This window comes from Tursiops truncatus, chromosome 2 (genome assembly GCF_011762595.2).
Source record: "Tursiops truncatus isolate mTurTru1 chromosome 2, mTurTru1.mat.Y, whole genome shotgun sequence".
Taxonomy (NCBI): Eukaryota; Metazoa; Chordata; class Mammalia; order Artiodactyla; family Delphinidae; genus Tursiops; species Tursiops truncatus.
The window spans coordinates 86266848-86286980 of NC_047035.1; the positions used below are offsets into that span (position 1 = coordinate 86266848).

The following is a 20133-nucleotide window of genomic DNA, read 5'->3' on the forward strand; positions in this document are numbered from 1 at the left end:
GCGCAGCGCGGCCAAAAAAATAAATAAAACATAATAAAATACAAGGACTGAGTTCTTTCTCCGGGAGTGGGACTACATCCTGGACCATCAGGTGCCCCATCCCCTGACTTCACATCCTCACCTCAGGCATGTCTTGTCTCCCACCTAGGTAACTCTGATCCCTACTCACGACACGGAGGTGACTCGTGAGTGGTACCAGCAGACTCATGAGCAGCAGCAACAACTGAACGTTCTGGTCCTGGCGAGCAGCAGCACCGTGGTCATGCAGGATGAGTCCTTCCCAGCCTGCAAGATTGAGTTCTGAAAGAACCACTCTCCCTTCCCCAAGGATCTGCTCCCACAACCCCCTTAGAGAATGGCTAATGCTGAGTCCTTTGGGGTTGAGGGACATGGGAGTTGAGGGGGGCGAGGGGGACAGGATGTCTAGTGGGAACTTAGGCTGGACTAAACGGGAGGGGTTGTGCCTCCCCTTCATCCATGCCTGAAAGGAGTCTCAAAACCAAAGGTAACAGGATTAGGATAGGGGGAGGGTGCAAAATTAGGATACAAGGTCATATGATGCCTGAGAACCCTGGAGTGACACCCTCTCTTAGCACTGCCTAATGCTGGTGTTGGGTGGGGAGTGAGGATGGATCTCAGAGAGCAACCTCCTCCCTCATGGAGGGAGATCATATCCCCAACCCCAAGGACCTCTTTATCTTAATCTATGTATTTAGCATCCCAAGGAAGGATTTCCAATAGTAATTTATGTGACCTGGGGGCAGGATACTGTCAGTGAGGTTGCCAGAGCTGCATCCTTTCCTCCATCTCCCATTCCCTTCCCCACCAGAGTCTGGGTCCCAGCAGGGTTCTGGGGGTATGCTGCTGCTACACTGTCCCACTGCTTCTCTCCGTATCTGAATGTTTCAATCCAAAACTTGAAGCTCTTTTGACCAACAGATTGGTGAGAGAAGAAAGGAGCTTATCCTCCCGGCCCCTGCTTCATACCATTCACATCCCAGAGCTGTGCCCAGACCAGGCCTACTGGGCAGCACAAAGGAGCAAGGAGAGCCCAGCCCCAATCGCAGACTTCTTCCAAGCTCCCTGACCTTATGAAGTTTTCACCCACCCATTCCAACTCTCCTGATCCCTTCTCATACCTGCTTGGCTTATCTGCATGTGGTCACCTGCTGTGGCCTGGTGTGTAATGGGTTAAAAAGCCACTGCCTGACATCCTAACATTTGACACCCCAGCAACGTGTGACTCCCCCAACATTCCACTATGCCATCCTGCAGCTGAAATGGGAACGCTGGCTGCTTTTCCAGCCCCAGACTCTTGGACAGAGGATCGGGGAGGTGGAGGCCATGCCAGAGGACTTGGGGAAAATGAGAGGGAGGAAGGAAAGAGGGAGAGGAAGCTGAGCTAGGTCTTAACTCCTACTGAGTGAGATGAAAACAGGCCGAAAATACCACCCCAGGAGAGGACCTCACCCCAAGCAAGCCAATAAGCAGCCCTGCCAGACGACTGCAGGACTGAGAAATCCAGACGCTCTTCAGGGCTCAGCTTCTCTGCCAAATGACTGTGTGGAAACCAAAACGAGACCACCTGTGTTCTTCCTAGCTCCCACCCTCTCGTGCTGCTGTGCTCTGCTCCCTCCCACACGTCCCTGCTACAGTTCCCAGCTGCTGTGACGGAGCCACCTCCAACTCTAACAATAAATCAAGTTCATTACAGACGCCGTAGTGCTGCTTAGGCCTTTTCTGACTCCACACGTTGCTTAGTTGCTGGGCCCTGGCTTCTAACTCTCTGCTTCTACCAGCATGGTCATTTATCTTGATGCCTTTGATGACTGGAAGCAGTTCCAGGACCCAGGGAAGCCAGAGAATATAGGGCAGGTGAAGGGAGAAAAAGTTATGGGAAGCCAGCATTATTTCTGAAAATAGGTGAGAATGCCCAAGTATGGGTAATAGGAACTGAGGGTGGGGACATATATTTGGTTTGGGGGAGGAAAGAAAGGCAGGGGGCCTCCTGGGAAGGGGATCTGCATACCATGGGGTCAAGAGCTAAGGACCGAATAACCAGCATCAGATACCTTGTGTAGGAGAACACCAAAGAGGTAAGGAATTGAGGGGCCCTAAGAGATCCAGAGCCTATTGACGTTGTAAACAGCTTTCACCTGTGCAGTCAGGCTTTCCATGAAGTATTATAAAATGTTGGATTTTCCTCTGCAGTGAAACCCTTTATAGTCCTGGGTATGTCAGGAAAGGCCAAGTTGTGAATGTGAATACATGCGGAGGGGGATATTCCAGCCCCCCTAGTGTTCTAGGCTTTCCCAGTGTAAAGACATCAAGGGGGTAAAGAAAGCACACGCCGTTTATATCAACTCCTGACACTCACTCCCAAGCATCAGTTAAAAATTAAGAGGGTGATTCCAACGATCTGGTGAGAAGGCACTGTACCCTTTGGTGCTTCACAGAGATAGAACCTCTCTTCCCGGTAACACTATTTATTTAAGAAATTTTGGGATTGTGGGCTGATTGCCATAGGGACCTCCTGGGATGTTTAATCTCCATATTTTTAAGGTCCATTCCTGCTCAACTACAATGGCTTTTGACTGGTTCAGATTAATTCAGTCACAGACTTGACTGACCTACAGTCATTCATTCTTTTTTTTTTTAAATATTTATTTATTTGGTTGTGCCAGGTCTTAGTTGTGGCTCGCAGACTCCTTAGTTGCAGCACAGGTGCTCCTTAGTTGCGGCCAGCAGCCGCCTTAGTTGTGGCATGCGAACTCTTAGTTGCAGCATGCATGTGGGATCTAGTTCCCTGACCAGGGATTGAACCCCGACCCCCTGCATTGGGAGCACAGAGTCTTAACCACTGTGCCGCCAGGGAAGTCCCCAGTCATTCATTCTTGAATTCACAAGGACATACATCATCACCACCATTATTATGGTTGACTATTCTCATTATTTTATATTTATTGAGCACTCATAATGTTCCGGCCCCCAACTCCAATGACCACATTACCCCTCCTACTCACCCCCATCCCCATCCCCATCCCCAGATCTTTGGGAAAAGCTTCATAATCACACCTGGCCTTAAAGACACAATGATATGAGGACAAATCCTATGGGGACCCTGGAGTATTTGGTCTTTGGCCAGTCTGTCCCTGACTTGACTACAGAAATATATATATAATCTTTGCTCATGTCTGTACAATACTGATCTCTGCTGATTGCTTAAAATAGAACCTGATTTTTCTCTACTACAATATCTCCTAAGCCATATAGTCCCACAACAAAAGGAGGCCCAGCTTTACAGATTGGCCAAGAACCCCCAGAGCATTTTAAGTAGTTACTCTGAAATTTTCACAGCAATCTAATACCTATTTTTCCCTAGAGCTATTGCCCAGAGGAACAGGACTAGGGCAGAGAGGGCACCTGGGGATGATATGGAAACATCCATAAGCCCAATCTAAAAATTTGTGGCCATGATGGGTATTTGTTTGGGAAAGGAACTCTTTTTTCCCAGACATTTCAGACAGCCATCCTGGGCCCACCTGAGAATACTAACAAAGACAAGAGTCCCCTGAATGCACATATGGTCTAGGGGTACCTTGAAAAGTTGTGAATATTTTCCAGAAAAGTAGAGACCTTGGAGTCCCCTTTTGCACTTGCTATCCCCAGGTGTTGTCTTCAGCAGTTAAGTGGCAGTTCCTTTACCAATCTGGGATTTCCTGGGATGATCAGAGAAAGTTAGATAATGATAGACCCATTTACCTCTTGAAGGAAATCGTTTTCAAGTCTAATGGCTGGGTGAGAAGTCAACAGCTGCTTTAACCTGAAGTTGGCTCCTCCCCAAGCCCAGCTCTGGCACAGGTATGCTTCATGCCAAGAGGACTGCTTCCTCAGACACCTCTGGTGAGATCCAAGGCCTTAATGCTGGCGGGTGAGTTAGCCAACAGAAAAATTTGCTAGCTCAAATGTCTGGTATAGTGTGACACCACTAATGAGAAAATGATTAATCACATGTTGCTGGTGGAAGGGGTGAGTTCTGGTCACAGGCTAGAGACTGGCTCTGAGGGTTTACATTGCTAGATGGATACTGGACTTCAGGAACATCCTCTCCAGACAGCTGGTCAATCAACTCAGGGACCACATAGGACTGCTGCTGATTCACCTCCTCTGGGACCTCCTGGACATGCAGATCACCCTCCCCAGGGAACTCTTGGGATGGTTTATCAACCTCTGGGATGTCCTGAGACAACAAAATGATTGCAGAAGCCTCTTGGGCCAGCCTGCCAATGTCCCCAGAGAATTCCTGGCATGGCTGGCTGAGCTCCTCAGGGATCCCTTGGGCTGGTTTGCCGACTTCCACGAGGATTTCCTGGGCCAGGCCACCAACCCCTACAGGTAACCCAGGGACCCGCCTGCCAACCTCCACAGGGGCCCCCTGGCGTGGCTGGTTGACCTCCTCAGAGTTCTCCTGGCAAAGCTCGCAAGCTTCCTCAGAGACTTTCTGGTACAGTAGGCCGGCATTCTGGCATGGTTGGCTGATCTGAGGGACCTCCTGGCATGTCTGGTTAACATCATCATGGTTCTCCTGGCATGGCTGGCTGATGTCAGGGACTTCCTGGCATGGCTGGCTGACCTCTTCAGGGATGTTCTGGCATGGTTGGCTGACCTCCTCAGCAACCTTCTGGCATGGCTGGCTGGTTTCCACAGGTGGTTCCTGTGGGGACTGGTTTCGTTCAAAAGGCTCTTGTTCCCCTTCTATGGGGAGCTCTTGTGCTCCATTCCCAATGGTCTCCTGGAGCAGCCCAAGGCCTTGATGTTCTTCAGTCACATGTGAATTTAGGGAGGGGTGATCACTGAAGCCAAAATGGCAGTTACCATCCACTGCAGTAGGGGAGGAAGGACCAGCGCTGGACACAGTGCTGGAAGGGCCACTGCTGTCTGCAAAGCAAAGTCAGGAGACCAAGTCAGACAAGATGGAAGAGTAGGTTCTATGTATGTAGTTCAAATGCCAGAACAGACGGCCTATATTACTCATGTCTTCGGGAAAGAGGGTCTGAATTCTTCTTAAGTTATGCAGAGACTCCTAAGTTAGCCTAGCCCAGGAACCGTTGCTTTGGCCTAAGGTATACTACAGGAGTGGCACTAAGGGACATCTAAGACTTCAGGAGACAGTGCTGAGGCCCACTTCATCCAGTTCTTTCATAAATGTACCCCCCATTCCAACTCCAAATTCCCATGGCCCCTCATTCTTACTTTGGAGGCATATGAACACTTCATACCAGTGGTTCATAATTAGGGTTACATACCAAAATTATGGGAAATTTTTAAAAAAAATAGATATTTCCAGATTCCATCTCCAGAGATTCTAATTCTACATTTAGGGTAAAGGTGTGGGATGTTGAAACACTCCCAGTTAAATCTGATGTATATCTTTTGTTAAGAATTATTTCTTTAAAACACATTTCTGGGGCAGAGGTAACCTTTATTTACTGCCCAAGAGACAAGTAAGCAGGAAAATGTAGAAAAACTTTGTGAATCAGAATAATAGGAAGGAAAATGATTTACTCAAAGATGGAAGACTGCCATGAAATCTCTAAATGGCGGCAGTTCTTTTTTTTTTTAATGGCAGCAGTTCTTAATTAACCTTTCTGGGGGTCACTGACCCCCTTTGACATTCTAATGAAAGTCATGGACTATCTTCCCAGGAAAATGTACATATGGATATTCCCCCTCATCTTTACATATAATTCCTGGGGTTCATAGACTTTACCCTGAAATCCATCTACAGATCCAGGGTTAAGACCCTCTAAGCCTTGGGACATACAGTGTTACAGGCTTATGGATATTATATACATATAAAATACAAAAACTAATTCCTAGATCTTGACAGTAGTAAATGAAGGCCTTAGAGTCTTCAGTTACACTGTGGGACAACTCCTACCCCAACTTCTACCTTTCATTAATCTCTAGTAGGACACTAATCTACTTTTCCCTTTGTAAATATCATACTAATTGATGGTACTGTAGCTTTAAAGCACTCTGATATCAATAATGATAGATTTTGGAAATCGGGGACACCTGAATAGCTTGTCATCAATGAGAACCAGGGAAGTTGGTAAACCTGAGTCTGCAAAGGCTCCAACAGTCATTGAGTTTAAGGAATGCCAGCTATCTCTTTTCTGTAAAGCAGGGGTCCCCAGAGCCCCCCCCCCCTTCCGAGGCCTGTTAGGAACCAGGCCGCACAGCAGGAGGTGAGCGGTGGGCTAGCAAAGAAGCTTCATCTGCCAGCCGCTTGCCATCGCTCCCTATCACTCCATTACCGCCTGAACCATGCCCCTCCCCACTGGTCCGTGGAAAAATTGTCTTCCACGAAACCAGTCCCTGATACCAAAAAGATTGGGGACCGCTGCAGTAAAGGATTATATGAGGCATGCTTCAAGTGGAAAAAAAAAAAAAAAGAGGAATGTGGTTTGGGGCCAACAAGGCCTATTTAGGGCAGACAGACAGACCCTAAAGAAAATGTTTACCAGTGAGGCTATACATCTGATACTGAGATTTAAAAAAGAAGAAAACGTGTAAGCTGAGTTCACCCAAGGATAGAAGTAGCCTTAATATTTAGCTAGTAGTTTGATTCCGACAAATCAAAGAGTTCAGACAGAAACAGAAGTTGAAGAAAGATAAGATTTCTAGGGCACAGAACCTATAAACACTATTGGACAGAGGTAAAAGGACCAATGGCAAGGGGAATATAGGATAATCTGAAATTCAGGGGAAGAATTCTTGGTGTCAGGAAGGAAAGTTCCTTCTGCATAGAGGGTGCTAGGAGAAGGGCAAAATTCTACAACTGTTTGCCCCAATGCTAAAAATATGAATCTTTGCTTCAGTTCTATCCAATTAAAATAATGTTTGATTTTAGATAGTCCCTGGAGGTAGGACGAATAAGGGAAGGATTCTTCCATTGCCAGTGTCTCTGGGCCTTATCCCCTGTCTGGTCACCACTGGTATCTCTCCCCCTCTACAATTACCCTAAGAACTCCTTGTGGCTCCACTGTTCACACTGTTACCAAGGATAAATAGTGATAGGCTAGAGATTATAAAGAAGAGATGGGAAAAAGCAGCACCTGAACTTGAACTTACAAATGAGAACAGACACCTTGAAAGAAGGGACAGGTAGAAAGTAGTAGCAGATTCTAGTTTCTTTTTCCCAGCTTTTCTATATATCTAGGTTTCCTCCCAAGTCATTTTTACTGAGAAAGCTGTAGAGACCAAATGGGGACTTGAGAAGAATGCAGCCTTCATCTTTTCTTCCCTAAAGGACCCTCTGAGCCACTATCATTAAGGAGCGCCTCCAAGGAGATAGAGGGCACATGGAGGACAGAGGCGACGGATGAGAGAGAATAAACAGATCCGCCCTTCATCTTGGAAACAGCAAGTGCAACTGCTTCCCTGCCTGGTTACTCCTGGTCCTTCAACCCTCATCTTTGTTTCCCTCCTGAGACGAGTCTCTTATTCACCAATCCCTCCATTCCCTCTTGGCCTTCTCTAGGCAGTTCCAAAACAATTACTTACACCAAGGGGGCTTTTCAGAGCGCTGCCGGAGTTGCAGGGTAGGTGAATGAAGAGTGCGAGGTGGAGAAAACGGGCTATCAGAGGTCTGGTTGCTGTGCATAGAGTCAAAGAGGGCTGGACAGGTGAGGGAGAGAGAGGGAAGAAAAAAAAAGGCTATGAGGAAGAATTCAAGAACCACAGGTTGTCAATATAAGTGAAAACCAACTTACACTTCCTCAGACTGAGAAGTAGCATTTCCTAGGGACCCTTCATACAAACCATTTTTAATATTTTAAACTTTATATTATGAATATTGTCAAACATATTTTTTAAAAAGTAGTTGAGGGACTTCTCTGGTGGCGCAGTGGTTAAGAATCCACCTGCTGGGACTTCCCTGGTGGTCCCGTGGTTAAGATGCCGTGCGTCCAATGCAGGGGGTGCGGGTTCAAACCCTAGTCAGGGAACTAAGATCCCACATGCTGTGTGGCCAAAAAAAAAAGAAAGAATCCACTTGCCAATGCAGGGGACACGGGTTCATCCCTGGTCTGGGAAGATCCCACATGCCGCGGAGCAACTAAGCCCATGCGCCACAACTACTGAACCTGCGCTCTAGAGCCCGCGAGCCACAACTACTGAGCCCAAATGGCACAACTACTGAAGCCCATGCTCCTAGAGCCCGTGCTCTGCAACAAGAGAAGCCACTGCAATGAGGAGCCCGCGCACTGCAAGGAAGAGTAGTGCCCGCTTGCAGCAGCTAGAAAAAGCCCGTGCCCAGCAACGAAGACCCAACGCAGACAAAAATAAATAAATATATTTAAAAAAAATAAAAGTAGTTGAAAGACTAGTACAATCAATACCTATATATTCATCTCCTATATTTAACATGTTAACATCTTGCCGTATTTGTTTCATCTATTTCTTCATGCTGAAGTTCTTTAAAATAAATGACGAATAGTATGAGACATTTCACCTCTAAATGCTTCAGTATTCATTTCTAAAATATAAGGAATTTTCCTACATAGCCATACACCATTAATAAACTTAACAAAATTTAAAAATACCCTAATATCATCTTAGTACCCAATCCATATTCAAATTTCCCCCAATTATTCCCAAAATGTCTTTTATAGTAAGATCCAAACATGAACTGTGCATTCCATTTTATTATGTCTCCAAAGTCTCTTTTAACACATTTTTGACTGGAGATGTATTATGGCCACAGGTGTTAGTTTCTGCAAAAATCCCCCAGTCAATAATGTGTTAACCTAGAATCGAGCTCCCCCCTATTTTTTTTATACTGACTTTTAAAAAAAATAAATTTATTTATTTATTTTTGGCTGCATTGGATCTTCGTTGCTGCTTGCGGGCTTTCTCTAGTTGTGGTGAACGGGGGCTACTCTTCGTTGCGGTGCGTGGGCTTCTCATTGTGGTGGCTTCTCTTGTTGTGGAGCATGGGCTCTAGGTGTGCAGGCTTCAGTTGTTGTGGCACATGGGCTCAGTAGTTGTGGCTTGCGGGCTCTAGAGCACAGGCTCATAAGTTGTGGCACATGGGCTTAGTTGCTCCGTGGTGTGTGGGATCTTCCTGGACTAGGGATCGAACCCGTGTCCCCTACATTGGCAGGCGGATTCTTAACCACTGTGCCACCAGGGAAGTCCCTCATAGTGACTTTTTGAAAAGAACAGGCCAGCTGTCTCACAGAATGTCACATTCCACACTCTGGATTTGTCTGATTGCTTCCTCACTGAAACATTTAACTTGTTTCACTATCCCTTGTATTTCCTATAAACTGACAGATACAAAAGGCTTGATTCAATGATTCAGGTGTTCTTTCTTGGGTTTTTTTTTTTTTTTTTTTTTTTGTGGTACGCGGGCCTCTCACTGTTGTAGCCTCTCCCGTTGTGGAGCACAGGCTCCGGACGTGCAGGCTCAGCGGCCACGGCTCACGGGCCCAGCCCCTCCGCGGCATGTGGGATCTTTCCGGACCGGGGCACGAACCCGTGTCCCCTGCATCGGCAGGCGGACTCTCAACCACTGCGCCACCAGGGAAGCCCTCCTGTTTGTTTTTAATTTTTTATTTTTGGCTGCATTGGGTCTTTGTTGCTGCACACGGGCTTTCTCTAGTTGCGGCGAGTGGGGGCTAGTCTTCGTTGCAGTGCACATGCTTCTCATTGCGGTGGCTTCTCTTGTTGTGGAGCACGGGCTCTAGGAGCGTGGGCTTCAGTAGTTGTGGCATGCAGGCTCTGTAGTTGTGACTCACGGGCTCTACAGCTCAGGCTCAGTAGTTGTGGTTCACGGGCTTAGTTGCTCCACGGCATGTGGGATCTTCCCGGACCAGGAATTGAACCCATGTCTCCTGCATTGGCAGGCAGACTCTTAACCACTGCATCACCAGGGAAGTCCATTTGAGGTGTTTTTCTTTTTCTTTTTTTAGTGTAAAAACAAATGCTTACATTTTTAATAATTTTTTTTAGGTTTTGATAATTTTTAAAAAATTGAAGTATAGTTGATTTATAATGTTAGTTTCAGGTGTATGGCAAAGTGATTCAGTTATGTGTATATATATTTTTTCAGATTTGTCTCCACTATATGTTATTACAAGATATTGAATAAATATAGTTACCTGTGCTATACAGTAGGTTCTTTTTGGCTATCTATTTTATATATAGTAGTGTGTATATGTTAATCCCAAATTCCTAATTTATCCCTCTCCCCCCTTTCCCTTTTGGTAACCATAAATTTGTTTTCCATGGCTATGAGTCTATTTCTGTTTTATAAATAAGTTCATTTGTATCATATTTTAGATTCAAAATATAAGTGATATCATATGATATTTATCTTTCTCTGTCTTACTTCACTTACTATGATAATCTCTAGGTCCATCCATGTTGCTGCAAATGGCATTATTTATTCTTTTTTATGGCTGAGTAATATTCCATTGTATATATGTACCACATCTTTTTTATCCATTTATCTGTCGATCAACATTTAGGTTGGTTCCATGTCTTGGCTACTGTAAATAGTGCTGCTATGAACATTGGGGTGCATGTATCTTTTCAAATTACAGTTTTCTCTGCATATATGACCAGGAGTGGGATTGCTAGATCATATGGTAGCTCTAATTTTAGTTTTTTAAGGAACCTCCATACTGTTCTCCATAGTGGCTGCACCAGTTTGCATTCCCACCAACAGTGTAGGAGGGCTCCCTTTTCTCCACACCCTCTCTAGCATTTATCATTTGTAGATTTTTTGATGATGGCCATTCTGACTGGTTCAATGATTCAGTTTAAATAACTTTGGGACTTCCCTGGTGGTGCAGTAGTTAAGAATCCAATGCAGGAGACATAGGTTCGATCCCTGGTCTGGGAAGATCTCACACTGCGGAGCAACTAAGCCTGTGCGCCAGAACTACTGAAGCCTGCACGCTCTAGAGCCCGCATGCCACAACTACTGAGCCCACATGCTGCAACTACTGAAGCCCATGCACCTACTGCCGGTACTCCACAACAATAGAAGCTACTGCAATGAGAAGCCTGAGCACCACAGTGAAGAGTAGCCCCCACTTGTTGCAACTAGAGAAAGCCCATGCGCAGCAATGAAAACCCAACACAGCCCAAAAAAATAATAAATAAATAAGTAAATAAATAACTTTGGCAAGAATACTTCAAGAGGTGATCCTGTGTACTTTATATTGCATCATACTGGATGAACATAATGTCTCATTATCCCACTAAGGCTAAATTTACTAACAAAGTTAAAGTGGGGCCCATGAGATCTCACCATTGTAAAGTTTTCCCCTTCTGATTAGAGGTAATCCTTTGGCACTGTGGAACCTGATCAACATTTCACCTAATTGTGTTAGTATCCACTGATGATCCTTAATTACTTTATTAGGACTGTCAAGTGGTGATTTTCTAATTCTATCAATTCTGTATTTATTAGCTGGCATATTTTCTGTAAAGAAGAGCTTTCTCTCTTTAACTGGGGCCATTTGATTACATTAAACTGCAGTTCTTACTGAAAAGGAAGGATAAATGTTTATTTCCCTTTAATTAGTTTTCAGAAGAAAGAGCTGGTGAAAAGTATTCATCAATAGTGACAGATGATTATTATTTTATTTTATTTTTGTTCTCTTTTTTGTAAGATTCATTATGAGCTTGTAGATGTTTACATGTTCAGTGCACTTTAATCAATTACAATAAATTATTCTTTTTAATGCTAAAATATTCCAATTCTGGTCAGTGGGAGTCTCTTCAGGCTTGATTGCTTCCTTGCTTCTGTTACAACATGCCTCAGGATCACCTTGTGCTTTCCTTGCCCTAGATCATGCATCCTCAATAAAATTGGTTCTTGGTGAAAGTGAAAAAACTTAGATATTCCACTGGTTTGTGGTCCATCAAATGGCTACAATACATAAACAGACATAAAGTTTATCTGTGGTATTAAAATTTCAGGTGGCGGGGAGTGATTGGAGGAAAAAAGTCTAAAAAGGCTCTGTAGGAGGGGGTGTGATTTTAGTAAAAAAAAAAAAAAGAAGGTTAAAAAACATGGGCCTAGACCAGGAATCCAACCATGGAATCCTGGTTGCTTTTACTGGGGAATGATATGTAGAGACCAAAATCTAGGTGCCAAGGGAGCTCATTGATACTCTTTCTAATGCATGATATTAGAAAAAGCATTAAAAAATGGAATTCATATTGATATTTTCAATTCAAATTTAACATTACAGCACTTTAAAAATCTTCTGAATTTATATTTATATATAATTTATCTGACTTTGAGAATTCTTATTCCTAATAACAGAAACATAATTACTTATTTGCATCACTCTATTATATGTGTGTGTGCATATGACATATGTTTCAAAATAGTATCAATATCACTACTAACAATTAAACCACTGAATAAGGATTAAAATTATTTTATATTTCTTTTTGTTCCACTGAAGGATTTACAGTCAAAGTACAGTATTCCAAAGTTATTTGAAAAATTATTTTCCCTGTGTGATTATGTTACTATTTTGATATAAAGTTAGGGTAATTTCTTTCCATTTTTTTTTCCAATTTTAGGATTCACTTCTTTTGATTTAGTCTTACATTTTGAAAAACATTTACAGGTTCACAAGTCAAAGGTTTATAAAAAGGCATATTCAGAGGAAGTTCCTTTTTCTTCATGCCCTTCAGCCCCATTCCTATTGCTGTCCAGTGGTAAACATTTTTATTAGTTTCTGGTGTTTACTTTTATCATTTCTTTTTGCAAATATGTATATTTTCCCCTTATTTCCCCTCCTTATAGAATAGGTAACATACTATCAACACTATTCTGCACCTTTTTTTATCCACTTAACAATATATCCTGGAGATTACTTCATATCAAAACACATAGACCTTCCTCATTAGTTTTAACAGATCCATAGTACTCATTTGAGTGGACATACCACTGTTTATTCAACCACTCTTGTAATGAAGAACTTTGGGGTTGTTTCCAAAAATAATAAATAAACAACATAAATTACGTCACAATAACTGTATACAAATGTTATTTCAACTTTGTGTACAGTAGCTTCAGAATAGATTCCTAAAATTGTATTATTAGATAAGAGAGTAACTGTATCTGTAATTCTCTGAGATATTACAAAATTTACCTTCATATGGGGTTGTACCATTTTGCACTCCCACCATGTATGGAACTGCCTCTCTCATTATAGACTTGTCAAGAGAATGTGTTATCAAACTTTTGGATTTTTTACAATCTAATAGGTGAGATATGATATCTCAGTGTAGTTTTATTTATTTTTTTTTAATTTTTAAAAATTTTTATTTATTTATTTATTTTTGGCTGTGTTGGGTCTTCATTGCTGCACGCGGGCTTTCTCCAGTTGCGGCAAGCAGGGGCTACTCTTCGTGGTGGTGTGCGGACTTCTCATTGTGGTGGCTTCTCTTGTCGTGGAGCATGGGCTCTAGGTTTGCACGGGCTTCAGTAGTTGTGGCACACGGGCTCAGCAGCTGTGGCTCGTGGGGTCTAGAGCACAGGCTCAGTGGTGGTGCACGGGCTTAGTTGCTCTGTGGCATGTGGGATCTTCCCAGACCAGGGATCGAACCCGTGTCCCATGCATTGGCAGGCGGATTCTTAACCACTGCACCACCAGGGAAGTCCCTCAGTGTAGTTTTAATTTGCATATTTCTTATGATCGAGGTTGAGCATCATTTCACATGTGTAACAGCCACCTGTATTTCTTTCTTTGTAAACTATCCTTTTTCAAAAATCACACTTTTGGTCTTTTCCTTTCTGATATGCAAAAGTTCTCCGTATTTTAGGATGATTAAGCCTATATGTGATATAAATTGCAGAAAAAATTTTTCCTTGCTTATGATGTTGCTATTGGTTTTACAACATATAAAAAAATGTTTATATGGCTTAGTTTATCAATCTTTTCCTATTGTTTCCCAAATTTGAGTTTGAGTCAGAATTAGGTTCTCCTTACTTTCAGGTGATAAAGGAATTTATCACCATCACCCCTGCTTACTTTTAGTACTTGCATGATTTTTTAAAATTATTATTATTGAAGGGAAAGCCACATAACATAAAGCTAACCATCTTAAAGTGTATAATACTGTGGCATTTAGCACATCAACAATGTTGTGCCACTGCCACCTTATCTAGTTCCAAAACTAGATAAGTTTTCATCACCCCAAAAGAAAACCCCATATCCATTAAGAAGTCACTCCTGGGCTTCCCTGGTGGCGCAGTTGTTGAGAGTCCGCCTGCCGATGCAGGAGACACGGGTTCATGACAGGAAGATCCCACATGCTGCAGAGCAGCTAGGCCCGTGAGCCATGGCCGCTGAGCCTGCGCGTCCGGAGCCTGTGCTCCACAACGGGAGAGGCCACAGCAGTGAGAGGTCCATGTACCGCAAAAAAAAAAAAAAAAAAAAAAAAAAAAAAAAAAAAAAAAAGAAGTTACTCCTCATTCTACCCTACCTTCAACCCCTGGAAACCACCAATTTGCTTTCTATCTCTATTCTAGTTCTTTCATATAAATGGAATCATACAATATGTGACTTTTTCTGTCTGGTTTCTTTCACTTGCCGTGTTTTTGAGGTTCATCCATATAGCAACATATATCAGTACTTCATTCCTTTTTATAGTTCAGTAACATTCTATTGTATGTATATACCACATTTTGTTTACCCATTCACGTACATTTCAGTTGTTTCCACCTTTTGACTGTTGTGAATAGTGTCACCATAAACTTTTGTGTGTAAATATTTGTTAGAGTACCTGTTTTCATTTCTTTTGAATATATACCTGGGAGTGGAATTGCTGGGTCAGATAGTAACTCTATATTTAGCTTTTTGAGGAATTGTCAAACTGTTTTCCACCAGGGCTGCACCATTTTACATTTCCCCCAGCAATGTACAAAAATTCTAATTTGTTCATACCATTACTAACACTTTTCTGCTCGCTCTTTCTCTTTTTAAATTATAGCCATCCTAGTGGGTGTGAAGTGGTACCTCATTGTGGCTTTGATTTGCATATCCCTGATGGTTACTGAGGGTGAGCATTATTTCATGTGCTTCTTGGCTATTTGTATATCTTCTTTGAAGAAGTGTCTATTTAAGTCCTTTGCTCACTTTTAAGTTGGGTTGTTTGTCTTTTTGCTGTTGAATTGTTATATTATGGACCTTTATCAGATATATGATTTGCAAATATTTTCTCCCTTTCTATAGACTGTCTTTTCCCTTTCTTTCATGTTCTTTGATGCACAAAAAGTTTAAATTTTGGTGAAGTCCAATTTATCTATTTTTTCCCCTTTTGTTACTTGTGCTTTTGGTCTGTCTAAGAATCCATTAGCTAACTCTTAAGGTCATGAAGATTTATCTTATGTCTTGTAAGAGTTGTACAGTTTTAGCTCTTATATTTAGGCCATTTATCCATTTTGAGTTAACTTTAGTACATGGTATGAGGTGGGGGAGGTCCATCTTCATTCTTTTGCATATGGGTATCCAGTTGTTCTAGCACCATTTATTGAAGAGACAATTCTTTCCCCATTAAATGGTCTTAGCAACATTGTTGAAAATCAACTGGCCATGGAAGTATGGGTTTATTTTTGGACTCTTGATTCTATTCCATTGGTCTCTAACTTTATCCTTATGGCAATCCCACACTGTTTGGATTACTGTAGCTTTGTAGTAAGTTTTAATATCAGAAGATGTGAGTCCTCCGACTTTTTCTTTTTCAAAATTATTTTGAGTATTCAGGTCCCCTTGCAATCCTATATAAACTTGAGGGTCAGCTTTTCCATTTCTACAAAAAAGTGCATTGGAATTCCAATAGGGATTGCATTTAATCCAGAGATCTCTTTGGGGAGTACTGTCATCCTAAAAATGTTATGTATTCTACATGAACATGGAATGTCTTACCATTTATTTAGGTCTTCTTTAATTTATTTCAGCAATGTTTTACAGTTTTCAGTGTACAAGTCTTTAAACTTCTTGGTTAAATTTTGCTCCCAGGTACTTTATTCTTTTGGATGCTATTATAAATGGTATTGTTTTCTTAATTTCCCCTTTGGATTGTTCATTGCTGGTGTATAGAAACACAACTGATTTTTGTGAGTTGATCTTGTACCGTGAAACACTGTTGAATTTGTTCATTAGTTCTGGTAGTTCTTTTGGGGTTTCTTTTCCATTTTCTCTATATAGGATTATGTCCTCTGTGAATAGCGACAGTTTTACTTCTTCCTTTCCGATTTAGGTCCTTTTTTTTTTTTTTTTTTTTTGCCTAACTGCTCTCCCTAAAACTTCCAGTACAATATTGAATAGCAGTGGTGAAAGTGGGCATCCTTGTCTTGCTCCTGATCTTACAGGGAAAACTTTCAGTCTCTCACCACTGAGTATGATTTGTGCTGTGTTTTTGTTTTGTTTTTTAATATTTATTTATTTATTTGGCTATGCTGGGTCTTAGTTGCAGCACACAGGATCTTCGCTGTCTCGTGTGGGATCTTTGATGTGGCATGTGGGATCTTTGGTTGCAACATTTGGGCTCCTTTAGTTGTGGCATGCAGGCTCCTCTCGTTGCAGTATGCGGGATCCCTGACCAGGGATCGAACACCAGCCCTTTGCATTGTGAGCACGGAGTCTTAACCACTGGACCACCAGGGAAGTCCCTAGGGGTTGTTTATAAATGTCCTTTATAGCATTGAGGAAGTTTCTTTCTGTTCCTAGCTCAGTGAGTGTTGGGTTTTGCCAAATGCTTTTCCACATCAATTCACATGATTGGTTTTTTTCTCTCTTTGTTCTATTAATGTAGTGTATTACATTGACATGTTTTCTTATGTTGAATCACCCTTGCATTCCTGAGATAAATCTCACTTGATCATGGTGTAGTATAATCCTTTTAATGTGTACTGTTGGATTTGGTTTGCTAATATTTTGTTGAGAATTTTTTTTGTGGGGGGGGAATTGTTGAAAATTTTTGCCTCTCTACTCATAGGGGAAATTAGTCTGTAGTTTTCTTTTCTTTTCTTTTTAAATTTATTTATTTATTTATTTATTTATGGCTATGTTGGGTCTTCATTGCTGCGTGGGCTTTCTCTAGCTGTGGCAAGCAGGGGCTACTCTTCGTTGTGGTGCATGGGCTTCTCATTGCAGTGGCTTCTCTTGTTGTGGAGCATGGGCTCAAGGCATGCAGGCTTCAGTAGTTGTGGCGTGCAGGCTTCAGTAGTTGTGGCTCATGGGCTTCAGTAGTTGTGGCTCACAGGCTTAGCTGCTCTGCAACTTAGATGCACGTGGGAATCTTCCCAGACCAGGGCTCGAACCTATGTCCCCTGCATTGGCAGGCAGATTCTTAACCACTGCACCACCAGGGAAGCCCTGTAGTTTTCTTTTCTTAGGGTGTCTTTGTCTGGCTTTGGTATCAGGGTAATGCTGACTTCACAGAAAGTGTTTCCTCCTCTTATATTTTTTGGAAGAGGGTGAGTAGGACTGGGGCTAATTTTTCTTAAATATTTGGTAGAATTCACCAGTGAAGCCATCTGGTCTTGGACTTTTCTTTGTTGAGAAGTTTTTGCTATTGATTCAGTCTTTTTCCTTGTTATAGGTATGTTCAGATTTTCTATTTCTTCTTGAGTCGGTTTTTAGAGTTTATTTCTAGGAATTGTCCTTTTCATCTATGTTATCTAATTTGTTGGCATACAATTGTTCATGGTACTCTCTTACAATCCTTTTTATTTCTGTAAGGTCAATAGCAATGTTTGAATTGATGGCGATTAGCTTCAATAACATACAAACACTCTGTTGCTATAAAGCTCAGTCCCCACCTTGTTATTGTCATAAATTATCATATATCTTTGTACATTGTGTGCCCATTAAAACAGACATAATGATTGGTTTATTCATTTGCGTGTTGTCACATATGAAACAAAAAGACAAAAAGGGGAGCTACAAACCAAAAATACAATAATGCTGGCTCTTAGATTTACCAGTGTAGCTACTTTTACCAGAGTTCTTTATTTTTTTCTTCTTTCTTTCTTTTTTTTTTGAGTTCTTTATTTTTTGATATGGCTTCAAATTTCTGTTTAGTGTCATTTTAGCCAAAAAGCCTCCTTTTAGCATTTCTTGTAGGGCAGATCTACTACTGACAAAATCCTTCAGCTTAAAGATGTTACTGGAAAACTACTAGAGCTAAACAATGAATTTGGTAAACTAGCAGGATACAAAATTAATGCACAGAAATCTCTTGCATTCCTATACACTAATGATGGAAAATCTGAAAGTGAAATTAAGAAAACACTCCCACTTACCATTGCAACAAAAAGAATAAAATACGTAGGAATAAACCTACCTAAGGAGACAAAAGATCTGTATGCAGAAAACTATAAGACAATGATGGAAGAAATTAAAGATGATACAAATAGATGGAGAGATATATCATGTTCTTGGATTGGAAGAATCAACATTGTGAGAATGAGTCTCTACCCAAAGCAATCTACAGATTCAATGCAATCGCTATCAAACTACTGCTGGCATTTCTCACAGACCTAGAACAAAAAATTTCACAATTTGTATGGAAACACAAAAGACCCCGAATAGCCAAAGCAATCTTTAGAAAGAATAACAGAGCTGGAAGAATCAGGCTCCCTGACTTCAGACTATAGTACAAAGCTATAGTAATCAAGATAGTACGGTACTGGCACAAAAACATAAATATAGATTAATGGAACAGGATAGAAATCCCAGAGATAAACCCATGCACATATGGTCACCTTATCTTTGATAAAGGAGGCAAGAATATTCAATGGAGAAAAGACAGCCTCTTTAATAAGTGGTGCTGGGAAAACTGGACAGCTACATGTAAAAGAATGAAATTAGAACACTCCCTAACACCACACATAAAAATAAACTCAAAATGGATTAAAGACCTAAATGTAAGGCCAGACACTATCAAACTCTTGCAGGAAAACACAGGCAGAACACTCTATGACATAAATCACAGCAAAATTCTTTTTTGACCCACCTCCTAGAGAAATGGAAATAAAATCAAAAATAAACAATTGGGACCTAATGAAACTTCAAAGCTTTTGCACAGCAAAGGAAACCATAAACAAGATGAAAAGACAACCCTCAGAATGGGAGAAAATATTTGCAAATGAAGCAACTGACAAAGGATTAATCTCCAAAATTTACAAGCAGCTCATGCAGCTCAATATCAAAAAAAAAACAACCCAATCCAAAAATGGGCAGAAGACCTAAACAGACATTTCTCCAAAGAAGATATACAGACTGCCAACAAACACACGAAAGAATGCTCAACATCAGTAATCATTAGAGAAATGCAAATCAAAACTACAATGAGATATCATCTCACACCAGTCAGAATGGCCATCATCAAAAAATCTACAAAAAATAAATGCTGTGGAGAAAAGGGAACCCTCCTGCACTGTTGATGGGAATGTAAATTGATACAGCCACTATGGAGAACAGTATGGAGGTTCCTTAAAAAACTAAAAATAGAACTACCATATGACCCAGCAATCCCACTACTGGGCATATACCCTACCCTGAGAAAACCATAATTCAAAAAGAGTCATGTACCACAATGTTCACTGCAGCTCTATGTACAATAGCCAGGACATGGAAACAACCTAAGTGTCCATCATCGGATGAATGGATAAAGAAGATGTGTCACATATATACAATGGAATATTACTCAGCCATAAAAAGAAACAAAATTGAGTTATTTGTAGTGAGGTGGATGGACCTAGAGACTGTCATACAGAGTGAAGTAAGTCAGAAAGAGAAAAACAAATACTGTATGCTAACACACATATATGGAATCTAAAAAAAAAAAAGAGTGGTCATGAAGAACCTAGGGGCAAGACGGGAATAAAGACGCAGACCTACTAGAGAATGGACTTGAGGACCGGGGAGGGGGAAGGGTAAGCTGGGACAAAGTGAGAGAGTGGCATGGACATATATACACTACTAAATGTAAAACAGATAGCTAGTGGGAAGCAGCCGCATAGCACAGGGAGATCAGCTTGGTGCTTTATGACCACCTAGAGGGGTGGGATAGGGAGGGTGGGAG

General features: G+C 41.6%; 2 protein-coding genes across 18 annotated transcripts in view; one reads left to right on the plus strand and one right to left on the minus strand.

Moving 5' to 3' along the window:
* Positions 1-12092, plus strand: part of MAP1A (microtubule associated protein 1A) — a 30835-nt gene extending 18743 nt beyond the window's left edge. The window contains exon 7 of the mRNA XM_033851589.2: positions 149-12092. Within this exon, the coding sequence (XP_033707480.2) occupies positions 149-304 (156 nt within the window). The 3' untranslated portion in view covers positions 305-12092. The remainder of the gene's footprint in view (positions 1-148) is intronic.
* The window catches only part of PPIP5K1 (diphosphoinositol pentakisphosphate kinase 1), a 49268-nt gene continuing 32373 nt past the window's right edge, over positions 3239-20133 (minus strand). For all 17 annotated transcript variants that reach the window (XM_073800843.1, XM_073800847.1, XM_073800844.1 and 14 more), the window contains 2 exons: positions 7570-7683; positions 3239-4938 (listed from right to left, as the gene is read on the minus strand). In XM_073800843.1, the coding sequence (XP_073656944.1) occupies positions 4004-4938; positions 7570-7683 (1049 nt within the window). In that variant the 3' untranslated portion in view covers positions 3239-4003. The remainder of the gene's footprint in view (positions 4939-7569; positions 7684-20133) is intronic.